The 11,287-nt window shown below is 52.3% G+C and overlaps 4 protein-coding genes across 4 annotated transcripts; 3 read left to right on the top strand and 1 right to left on the bottom strand.

Moving 5' to 3' along the window:
• Positions 1 to 427: 427 nt before the first annotated feature.
• Positions 428 to 1,989, top strand: BDV17DRAFT_279227 (phytanoyl-CoA dioxygenase family protein; the record flags this gene model as incomplete). The annotated part of the gene is made up of 4 exons (XM_073759678.1): positions 428 to 454; positions 881 to 1,067; positions 1,209 to 1,518; positions 1,635 to 1,989. 4 exons carry the CDS (start codon positions 428 to 430, stop codon positions 1,987 to 1,989), a joined length of 879 nt encoding a protein of 292 aa, XP_073619708.1.
• A 553-nt stretch (positions 1,990 to 2,542) lies between these two features.
• BDV17DRAFT_252358 (NAD(P)-binding protein) lies at positions 2,543 to 3,884 on the top strand. The gene is made up of 4 exons (XM_073756534.1): positions 2,543 to 2,727; positions 2,806 to 3,318; positions 3,393 to 3,465; positions 3,523 to 3,884. Exons 1-4 carry the CDS (start codon positions 2,614 to 2,616, stop codon positions 3,765 to 3,767), a joined length of 945 nt encoding a protein of 314 aa, XP_073619707.1. The 5' UTR covers positions 2,543 to 2,613; the 3' UTR covers positions 3,768 to 3,884.
• A 2,188-nt stretch (positions 3,885 to 6,072) lies between these two features.
• BDV17DRAFT_287245 (uncharacterized protein) lies at positions 6,073 to 7,202 on the top strand (the record flags this gene model as incomplete). The annotated part of the gene is made up of 4 exons (XM_073761121.1): positions 6,073 to 6,082; positions 6,167 to 6,434; positions 6,494 to 6,986; positions 7,068 to 7,202. The coding sequence occupies 4 exons, from the start codon at positions 6,073 to 6,075 to the stop codon at positions 7,200 to 7,202; spliced, it is 906 nt and encodes a 301-aa protein (XP_073619706.1).
• A 457-nt stretch (positions 7,203 to 7,659) lies between these two features.
• Positions 7,660 to 9,213, bottom strand: BDV17DRAFT_279225 (alpha-L-arabinofuranosidase B; the record flags this gene model as incomplete). Its single annotated transcript, XM_073759677.1, has 1 exon — positions 7,660 to 9,213. The coding sequence occupies one exon, from the start codon at positions 9,211 to 9,213 to the stop codon at positions 7,660 to 7,662; it is 1,554 nt and encodes a 517-aa protein (XP_073619705.1).
• Between the last annotated feature and the right edge of the window lie 2,074 nt (positions 9,214 to 11,287).

Raw genomic sequence — 11,287 nt, 5'->3', positions numbered from 1 at the left:
CGGTTGCTTTTGTCGGCGCCGGAGGCTCGGAGACCTCAAGCTTAGATAGCCACTCGATGAGATCGAACTGGGGTACGAGACCCGGATATGTGAACTCAGTACTGCTGGGCATAAGAGTATCTGTAGTACAGTCTCCACATCTATCTCCAATACTATCTCTATTCCTGGTACTCATGGCTTCCAAAACCCCCCTCTCTCACGTAATCCTGTGCTTTTGATCTGCTATACCCCAAGGTTGAACCCAGTTTTGTGTGTCGCACAGAACACGCATAGAACACGCACAGATCACGCATAGTACGGCCAAAATGAAGCCGTCTGTGCCAGAAAATCCGGACATGCATGAACAGCTGAAAGATAGGCTCGCTGTCGTGGAGTTGTGACAACTGTGATCCAGTCGCATGAGACCACGTCCAGAGTGCAGTGCGCAATGAGCGGCGTCGGGCTGGTTTTGGATGTATTGTCTGTCTTGCAGGAGAGACACCCAGTCTCACCGTGTGCATACGAACAAGCCACAGCAATTGGTCCTATCTAGCAGTTGACTCAGATATATTGTGTAGATCGCCAGTCAAAATTTAAACGTTGAATCTGATCCAACCATGCATTGTGAACCCTCCTGGATGCAGGGATCAGTCGTCGCCGGGGCGGGGCTATGGAGTAATAGGAAAGAATAGCCAGCCAGCCACGGCTGGGCAAAAGGGAAAGAGTAACTATTGACTCTATCCGAGTGACATCTCGAGAGTACGGAGTGCCTTCCTCAGATGTCACCTCTACTTTATGAACTACATAAGGGCATGTCTTGCAGGGAGTCAATCGAAATCATTCAGTCAACCTTCTTCATCTCTTGCCTCAGAGGAAGGAACATCTAATGGCTTCCTGAAAGAAGTACGATGCTGGTCTCGAGTACCTCTCCGCCGAAGCTCCCCTCGACGACATAATATACCTCATAAAGTGCGATGGCGGCGTTGTTCTACGCAGTCTGATTTCACACGAAGAACTAGATAAGACATACGATGAGATCAAAGACCGGATGGACAAGGACACGGAATGGGATGGGGAGTTCTTCCCGAGTATGTACGCCCTAGGTCTCCTTCCCAGTCTACAAACGAACACTTGAATTAACGAGAGCCTGCTCGCATGATAGAGGAAACCAGACGCGTCAACGCCATGCTTGCCGAAAGCCCAACATTTGCAAAGACCCAGACTATGAGCCCGAAATTTCCAGGCTGTCTGCGCAGAGCTCCTCACAACAAGGACTACATACTGGTGGGGCGGCAAACGCAAAGAGTCGGTCTCGAAGCCCTATCTCACGTCGGGCGTCGCGATTGAGATTGGGCCGGGCGCGAAAGCCCAACCGCTGCACTGCGATAGTTATCTCTATCATCGAGAGGTATCCGCAATCGATGAGTGGGATAATGAGCGTGATAGAAATAGAGAGGTGTCGATTGGTTTGTGTGTTGCTGGGTGTAGGGTTACTAGCGAGAATGGGGGGACGCAGTTCATTCCTGGTAGCCACCTTTGGTATGTATGGGTGTTTTCTTTTTTACCTCCTTTCCTAGTACAATGGGGGATTTTCTTCTTCTCCCTTTTCTATCCATGTAGGAAGTACCATCGTCCATTCAACTAATTGTCCGCAGGGCCTCCACCCGCGCTGAACCACCAGCACTCGAAGACACCATCACGCCTACTCTAGAAAAAGGCGACGCATTCCTCATGCTAACGTCTGTCCTCCATGGCGGCGGAGCCAACACTACGACTGACCAGCGCCGCCTGGTTTATTTCAATTTTGCGGTCCGTGGTTTCTTGCGCCAAGAAAAGAACCAGTATCTTGCTGTCCCGCGCGATATAGCTCGACAGTATGATCGGGCCACCCAGCAATTCATGGGGTATTATATTAGTGAGCCGGCTTGTGGGCATGTGCATCAGGTTGATCCGATCTATGTTCTTAATCCTGAGTTGAAGGGGATTGATGAGAAGCCCAAGGATTTTTGAGGGTAGTTTAAAGACTGAAAACAAGAGGGGTTAGCTAGTCGTATGGTATGCTTAGGGTAGCTCAGTGCAGTATCAGAATTGGTTGACTTTACTTGGTCGATTTCGTCCATAGCCTTTGGCCTGCTACGTGAATTGTTGAATGATTTCTGGACGCTGACTCGAAAGCTCCCCACACCGGCAAAGAAGTAAGTTAGACGACTTGGGTAGCATGACTGCGGAAAAGCGAGTATCGATAGTCTCGAAGGGGGAGACGGCTTTATCCCATAAACTATGGTTCGTCTTTTAACTCCATGGGTGTTGTAAATCCGCCCAGTTTGAGGGGGTCCTGCATGAGGTCTTCCTCCATGCTTGCTTTTATGGGCCGATCCGGTCTTTGTGATTCACACCTAGCTGCACGTCAGCGCCAGCGCTCTCTGTGCTAGAAATCTGTAGTGTAACCTCATGCAGTAAGAGCACGTACGTGATATTAATATGAAATGGTTCATGGTGGACATAGGTATACACCAGCTGCTCGTGGGTGCAACAACGCATATAAGATCCCTCCATATTTGGTATTCAATCTCCAGTCACAATTAGCAACGGAAACTGCTCCCATCTTCAAGCTCTCACTGCCACTTTTTCAACATGGGCGAACGACAAGTCATTGCACTAGCAGGAGGAACCGGTGACCTTGGCCGGTACATCCACGAAGAGCTCACCAAGGGCGGATGGTACTCTGTCGTCTTGCTCACGCGGAAGGTATGAATTCTATACTGTATATCATTCCATTCCATCTCATCTTGGAATGTCTCTAACCGGACCTGCCCTACTGCATAGGAAGGGCCCCCCTCCACCTACCCCAACACCACAACCCACCAAACCGACTACACCGAGGCCTCCCTCCTCAATATCCTAAACGCCACCCGCGCAACAGCCCTAATCTCCACAATTCGCTGCGACAACAGCGCCTACCTCCCCGTGCACAGATCCCTCCTGGCCGCGTGCCTCCGCTCAGAAACATGCAAGCGTTTCATCCCCTCCGAATGGGCCGGTAACATCGAGGGCTTCCCCGACATGCCACGCTCCTATGGGGCAACGCGCGCGCCGTTCCGCAAAGAGTTGGAGCAAGCACCGGCGGAATTGAAATGGACGCTGTTCAACCTCGGCTGGTTCATGGATTACTTTGTTGCCCCGGAGAAGTCATACATGAAAAATATTCCTGGGGAGTTTCCGATCGATTTGGAGAAGTGGGAGTATATTGTTAGGGGCTCTGGGGATGAACCGCAGAGTTGGACTTGTGGAAGGGATGTTGCGAGGGCTGTGGTGGAGTTACTCAAAGCTGAGGATTGGGTATGTTTCGTCCTCTCCCTTCTGATTCTATTATTCTGTGCCCTGAACTACCACATACCTGACCTCCCGCACAGGAGCCCGTAACCTACGTCGCCGGGGGCTGGGGCACATTCAACGAAGCTGCGGCTTTGCTTGAGCGGTTCTACCGTACGTCTCTACTCGCAAGCCTAGCTCTCTTCTTCCCCCACTGACCATTCCAACCAGGCCGCAAGTTCACAAGAACATACCGCTCCCTTGCCGACATCCATGCGGCTATCCAAGAGTACGAAAGCAACCCCGCCAACGACGAGGAGGCTGGGCTCCTCGAGGTCGAACAGTGGCAAGTCGAAGGTGCAACGGCTGTCCCGGAGAGAAAGACACTTTGGCAGCGCCAGGAGTATTTCTCCAACGTGCGGTTTCTGTCGTTGGAGGGATTGCTGGAGGCTGCTGAGGGCGAAGGGTGTATCTAGGTGCCCAGTGATGTTGAAGTTTTGTTTGCCTGTTAGGCTTCCGTTTGGGTGTGCTTGATATTATTGAACGAGCGAGGGAGCCATTGATTACCCATATTCTTATGTACAGAGTACAGGCCAAGCCTTCCAATCATTCTCCTCCTCATCATCTTTGGAAACTTCATCCTTTGTTCTAGGCTCTCAGTCGCTATGCTGAGCGATCGGGTAGGCCAATGCATGCCCCGGCCCAAAGCTGAACCTTCACTACAACAATACCTCCCCTGTTTGGGCCGTGGGACGTGTGCAAGAAAAAGAGCCCCTACAAGAGCTTACTTCAACCATGTCCAAATGACTGGAAGAACAACTGCTGCGCTACTTCCCTCGACAGGGTTTCAAGCGTCCCTGGACACCAAAACCCCAGCCAGATTTACCGGTATCTTTCTGTATCTTCCTCAGCCTCGCAAAATCAGACCAAGCGCCGCGAGGCTCGCTACATAGTTAGCGCCTATGGGGATAGGACTCCCAAGAATATACCTAGATCCTGAGCACACTAAGTCGGCTTCGTAACCTACTATCATCACCACACTGGTGTCCTTTGATGCGAACAGTTGCGCCTACTTTGAACTCGAGGCCGAGGGTGCCTTGTACGACCGGTTGCGTGAGGGTTTTGCCCAGGTGCGCCAACATACGACTCCTGACGTATATCAGTATTGTAAGTACCTTGTGATGATCTGCTGCGCGTAGCGGAAGATTGAGAATAGATATATCTCACGCTGACTCTAGCAACGGCGTGCCACCATTTTCGGCATGAACCAGGTCAGCAGCGAGAATACCAGGTGGAAATATTGGGTCTATCTCATCTGCCTCACTGGAGGTACCACTGATGCGGCCATCGGGCTGCAGACCATTCTCCCCTCGTGGAATCGTGGGCAGCAAAAAGGTAAAAAATAAAAAATAAAATAAATTCACCTGATCCTATTGCAAGAGTGACACACAGCTAGATTGGGTCCTAAGCACCTTTGGGCCGTCATCGCATTGACACTAGATCATTACGTTAACTTGAAGTCTAGAATTTGTAGTTGGGAACAAAAGCGAGTTTATTGGCCGTCTTACGCATTACCAAAATACTTCTGCTTGAGTTATTCCATAAGTCGGACCTTGCCATTCTGCGCATTTCTCATGGTGGCACTGCGAGCACCCTTTGTTGCTTGCATTGTTGTACAATTGGCGTTCCGCGGCACAGTGGACGTTCATGTTGGTTAGTGCTGGATAGCTGGCACTCAAAAGCATTGCTAGGAAGCCGCTTACACAATACCAATCCTTCCCTATTTGGATGCTAGGTTCGAACTGGGCTCAATCCACAGTGGAGTTTGATCGGTCGTGGAAAGGTCCATGGCTAGATGGGGCTTTGGGTATAGAGCAGTTTCAGAGAGGGAGACCGGGTGGCCGGGGAGTGGAATGAGAGAGATGAGCGTGATGAGCGAGATAGACGAGCAAGAAAGACGGGTGGGGTAGAATAACGCCTTGTCTTAATGCTACCTAATATTCGAGGTTGCCAGCCTTGTCACCTCTCAGGCTGCAATGACCAGCCATTGATGGGATGAACATAAGGCTGAAACCGTCACTTGGTTCTACAAATGTATAGGAGCTGCCTCTTGTGCTACAGGAGGGAGTCTATGAAAAACAAAGTGTACTCTGGGTAGAATGGCCGGGTAACAAAGCATTATCTCCATTTTGTCCAAATAAGCTACCCTTCCTTACTTTACTATGGTGGTAGTTAGGGCTCTTAGATCTAATGAAGAAAGTAACACTGCAACTTGAGCTCTGCGGTCAGGTATTCTTACCTACACGTAATAGTCCGAATGCTGTGTATATACCTGGTGTAGTCGAGGTAAAAAGCAACAAAATTTCCGAAAAGCCCAATTCCGCTTACTGCTACGTGGGGGTCAACCATTTGCATGGCTTCTCATATCGCAGTAATTCCAATCCTTCCTCAGACCTACCCCTACCCCATTGCTCGTGCTCGTCTAGACCAGGGTACGGGCCGGACACAGACACAGACAAGACGCCTTAGCACGGGTTCTGGCTTTCCTCGTCTCCAGACAGCTAGCCACTGAGCTTCAGCTGACTTGGATCCACTCAGCTACCTTGACCGATGTTTATCTATGAAGTTTGTGGTTGCTGCTGGGAGCTGACCCACCAACAGGTAATCGGCGATGGGGCCAAGTTCTGGGGTCTGAGCTTATGTTCATGTCTAGATATTGGACTTGTTGACCGGTTGAGCTGAAACGAAGTTCGGAGTTTAGCTTTTTCTAGAGGGGGTGGAATGGCACTAGGTGAGGTGGTCGAAGGGATAGATTATAAAAGCTGCATGTCTCTCGGAGATTGACACTCCTGCTTGATACATACATACCTACCAGGCAGTCCATCAACCCCGTCCTGCCACCCCCAGCAACAGCAACGAAAGCAAAATGACCATTACCCCCTCCTCCCAATCGACCCCTCTACCCTCCACGGCCTCTCCATCCTAATAACAGGCGGCGCAGTCGTCACAATCGCCGACATCCAAGACGAAGCCGGTTCTTCCATCGCGGCTGCCCTCTCTGCAAAGGGCCACAGTGTCCAATTCGTGCATTGCGATGTCTCAGACTGGGAGTCCCAAATCAAGGCATTCCAGGCCGCGCTGGCGTTTCCCCATCGCGGACCCTGGACGCTGTTGCTACTTTTGCGGGTGTTGATGGGACGAGGCATCGTGTCGATTATGTTACTGCTACTGAAATTAATCTAGATGGCCCATCGTCAATCCCTGCTCTCGAACCAATCGAAGTAAATCTCAAGAGGACATTTTACACGGCAACGCTGGCACTGCACTACTTCCGTCTCCGAACGCCAACAACATTCTCAAAGACCCTCACGCTCGTCTCCTCCCTCGCAGGGTACATCGACGACACGCACAGCACAGCCTACACAGCCTCCAAATTCGGCACGCGCGGCCTCTTCCGCGCCCTCTGCGTACAGGCTGCCTCGACGCTCAAGGTCCGCGTGAACGCCCTGTGTCCCTGGGCGATTAAAACGCCCGTGATCGGGGGCGCGCTGCAGCGGACGGCGAAATTTGGCATCTTACCGGGCAAGGGGATTACGATGGTGCCGCATGAGGTGCTTACGGGGGCGTTCGGGAGGGTTCTTGTTGATGGAGGGGTTTCTGGTGTGTTACCACCCACGCTCCCTCTCTACCTACCTGTACAATCCAATTTGATGGGGGAATACCCTACCTACTCTAGATGGTAACGGTAATGGTGACGCTAACGGCAACATTTCCAGGACGCGCTATCAATTGCCATTGTCTCCGAAGGGGCGGTGGATATCGGCGATGACATTGATGGTTCTTATGGTGGGCCGGTGCTGGTTGGGTTGATGGCGCTGCGGAGGGCCGCTGGGGATATTTTGCATAGCTAGTTACAACGCTGCTGCTCCGCTCTGTACTAGTACTCGGGGTAGGGCTGCCTGCGCTACTCTTCAGCGATTCATACCATGTTCCCTTGACTCTTGCTACTGCTTGGCTGTGGGGAATATAACTATCTCCTAAGATTTTTCTTGTTCAAAGGGTCAGGTTGAATTGACGCAAACGCTGATGGCTTGAGATATTATTCATTTTGTTTTCTCTCTCTCTCTTTATTTACACGAAAGATCATGTTTATAGCTTCTTATTCACCATCGCAACTAGAGGTTCAGCGTTTACATCAAGCTATCGACGGGACATCTGCACCACCCATTCTGACCAACACCGGCAACCGACCAGGAGCCCCTCTCTGCAAAAGGGAGCCAGGTAGGGTAAAAGAGAGATACCTCGGGGTAGGATAGTCCCCTCCACACGGGCAGTGTCGACCTATTGCCCGATTCAACCAACCCTAACTCAAACAAAGCCCGCCCCAACCACCCAACTGACATCATCACCAAACGCAGTCGCCGCATCAAAAGCATGAACCCCTCCATTACTCGCCGCATACAGCACATTCTCATAGTGGCGGAAATAGCGAGTCGGATAGCTCCAAGACCTGATGGAGCTCGTCCCATCCGCATCCCCGTCCCCATTCAGCGAAGTCTGCGGACAAAACGTCGCATCTTCAGCGAACAACTTCGTCCCGTCATCGGCATTAAGCAACAAGGCGAAGTTGGAATGCCGGATGAAACTCCCCGGCTCGTCGACGGACTCGAACGAGTAGCACGCGCTGTTTCCTAGGCCGGCCCGGACCGTCCATGTGGCTTGTTGCTTGAGGGTGTCACTGCTGCTGTCTGAGATGACCTGCATGTTGACCGTGGCCCCCGTGTGTGCGATGTAGCGCGTCGTGTAGCCCGCTGTAGTGGCGCGTAGCGAGATCGTTGTACCGACCGTGAACGCAGTCCCGCTGGTCAGCGGCGCAGTGCTGTATTTCGCAGCGAGGATATCAGCATGCACCGCGTCCTCCGTCTCGTCAGACGGATACCCCGATGTCATGGCTCCCTCGTAGAACGTCCCCTGCGCGCTGACGCTGTTGTCACCGCCAATACCAAGGATGATGGCGCCCTCCTTGCTCATCGGGTTATACCCCAATACAGCTGGCCGCGCACCGCTGTAGTATGTTGAGAGCGAGTCTGTCCCCGAAGACGACGCAGCGTCAGCGCCCCGAATAGCCCACTGGTCCGGACCCCCCTTCACAGCAGCCGTAAGAAAGCGGTACGAAATCGCCGGATCACCCGCGTTGTACCCCTCGTCCGCACCAGAGAACAAGTTATTCTCTAGGTCAGCCATGACCCACGGCCCATCGCCAGCACCATATCCCCACGCGGTGTTATTGCCAAAGTAAATCGCCTCCATGTGCCCGTTCCCGGTATCAAGACTACTCGTCTCGGCATTCCCATAGTCAAAGCAGCACCCATCATTCCAATGCGTCCCGTCAAGCACGGCATACATCCCCTCTGCCTCATCGTCCACCGCTACCCCCGTGGCGTCATTATTGCGGTACCCTGTCCCCGGCGACACAAACACCCCGTATGCTTTCTGCCCGTTCAGTGTGACAGGTGCACCAATCGCACTCGCGAGATTATCATACCCGTCGACATCGGGCCCGCTGAACCCGCCTGGCGGTGCCTGGGTAAGGTGGTTGCCGTTACCGGACTGGTCGTAGATAATGGTGATCAGGCAGGTTGTGTCAGCGCAGAAGGTATCCTGGGCTGCAGCGTCCGCGACGCCGCCGGCGGATAGGGGCGAGATGGTTGTTGTGGTGTTGTCGGAGCCGCGCTGGACTTGGTAGAGGGGCCCGCTGTAGGCGGAATATAGGGCGCGGGTGGTACTGTGGGCGGCGACGCAGGGCGTGCCGCCGGAGGTGTAGATGTCGCATGGGCCGGCTTGGACATGGACAATGGAGGCTGTGGCGGCGAGGCCGAAGGCGAGTTTGAAGGTGTATTTGGGAGTTTGTCGTGAGGGCATCTTGATTTGGATATTCGGGGAACAGCGAGATTGACACTTGGGCATCCCAAGAGGAGGAATATACGTTCTTATAGCCTACCTCCACCCATTGAGGTCCACTCAGCAGGATGCCCGTTCGGTAAATAACAGCCAGAATTATTTGCAATGTTTCTCCAATGCTACAGCAACCACCCACCCTTGGTCGCGGGGAAATTCAAACGCCGGATATTTACCGAGTTGGCGCTTCCTGGTCGTGGAGCCTTTATCCACACCCCAGCGGGGCGCACTCTCGTGAGGCAGTAGATGAAAGGTCACCTGGGCAAATAAGAAGCATTATATTGGCGGCTTGGCAGTGCTTGGTGATGCTTAGCTTGGTAAATCCTAATCCTTCAAGCATGCTTGATTGCCTGTTGTATGACATGACAACAATGTTCTGCAAAGTTCTTTACCTTGGTTCTTAGACTTCCGTCTTTCTCGACGCATTCTCTCAGTGCGGAGTTGAGACTCGGCTTCACAGAAATGTAACATGGCGGGCGTCTCCTGCAGAACCCACATACATACAGTAACCAATTCTCGAGCGCGAGATAATCCACCAACCAAGCCCCTAGTCAACCTCGCATCTTAGCAAGAGGTGGGGTATACTGGCGATCCCCCGCAAAGGAGTCAGGAACTGTGAAGATGGATCCCGCTCTCACAAACCTCAGTTCCATTGCTTCTAGGCTGAAGTTGTGTTGTCCAAGGAGAAAATATCCGGCGGCACCTCGCCTCGCCAGCACGCTCAGCGCTCCCTCCTTACATACCTAAAGAGAGCCCGATCGCTACCAGTACCAATATGCATACTCTACAGTAACCGTCTAATTAACCGTTGAATTACCCGGTGACCAATCCGACGGCTGTCGGCAAGCTAACCTTGATGGAATGGCAAAGCCTGCAGCCAGTCGCCGGAGTGATTGATATATCTGGACAGGTGTTCCCGTCCGAGATCTGCCCATGGATGCGAGCCGGTACTCGTGGTCAATCAAGTCGAGTCATTGGCGAGGGGCCCTGTTCCATTAGTGCAAGGGGCCGGCCATACCTAGGTACAACGGGCAGTGCGGTCAGATCATCCGTTAAGGGTAGCCGTGCCAGACAGAGCACGCCCAAGATAAGCTTACCACCGAGTGTCTGAGTGCATCGTTATTGCGCTGTTGGATGAACGAGGTCTAGTGAGCTGCCATGCATGTCTCCGTACAGACTGAAGGATTCCCGTTATGCGACTCCGCCTTGTAGAAACTCCTAGCGTAGGTGGCCGTTTTATGTCAACGAATCGGCAGAGAAATTTCAGTCAGTGTTAGTCCTTGGTCTGTTCCTGCTTCTCGACTCATGCAGGAGGTCTTGTACTGCAACTTGGTATTCGGTGCTCTCGAAGTCTCGCTTGTGTAGAGCTCCAGACAGGGAATGTAAGGTGCGATAGACCTCATCCCAACTGCTCAATCCCAACCTACTTACCACCGACTTTGTCTCTCATAACGATAGCCCGTCCTTCGACTGGTCTTTTCTGTTGTGGCCTCTCAAGGCTTTGCATCCGACTGCACTGATATCCACATAACAAACAGCTGGCTGATCGGCACCGGCGACGATATCACGAGCATTAGGTTATAAGCCCACTGAGCTTCATGCATGTTCCTTGCTGAGCTGCAGCCAGTTGGTCGATGAATTGGCTCTATGATTCCAATCCGGGCTGTTCGCTTCAGAAAGTCGACCGGCGGTACCAGAATTTTGGGATGTGATCTAACACGGGTTGTGCATGATTGATCACAATTGGCTCTGATTGCATACCAAGAAAGATCCCCCATTCCTTGCCCTGGATATTTCCAATTCCCAGCCCTTCAGCTGATGGTTTTTTTCTCGTGGGCTTGATAAGTATTGCTCGAGGTCCTTCAGAGCCACCTCACCCCGTGTCCCATCGCAAATGGCACGAATACCGTGGATTACCGGTCTTCAAGTGCTTTGCGGCGTCTATCGTTGTTTTTGGACACTACTTCAAATGGGGAGCTGGACGCCCCAGGGAGATCCTTTTGGGATAGAGCAGCGGAGGATAACCGTCGTGTATTCC

Source organism: Aspergillus undulatus (assembly GCF_047715775.1).
Source record: "Aspergillus undulatus strain CBS 261.88 unplaced genomic scaffold BDV17scaffold_4, whole genome shotgun sequence".
Taxonomy (NCBI): domain Eukaryota; kingdom Fungi; phylum Ascomycota; class Eurotiomycetes; order Eurotiales; family Aspergillaceae; genus Aspergillus; species Aspergillus undulatus.
The sequence above is the reverse complement of the archived record's forward strand: the minus strand, read 5'-3'. Positions and strand labels throughout refer to the sequence as shown.

What these genes read in the sequence shown, in the direction of transcription:
- BDV17DRAFT_252358 (XM_073756534.1), top strand. Translation starts at nt 2,614, where the DNA reads ATGGGCGAACGACAAGTCATTGCACTAGCAGGAGGAACCGGTGACCTT. An exon ending in TCGTCTTGCTCACGCGGAAG is followed by an intron (nt 2,728 to 2,805) that starts GTATGAATTCTA and finishes CCTACTGCATAG; the next exon opens with GAAGGGCCCCCCTCCACCTA. An exon ending in TTTGCTTGAGCGGTTCTACC is followed by an intron (nt 3,466 to 3,522) that starts GTACGTCTCTAC and finishes CATTCCAACCAG; the next exon opens with GCCGCAAGTTCACAAGAACA.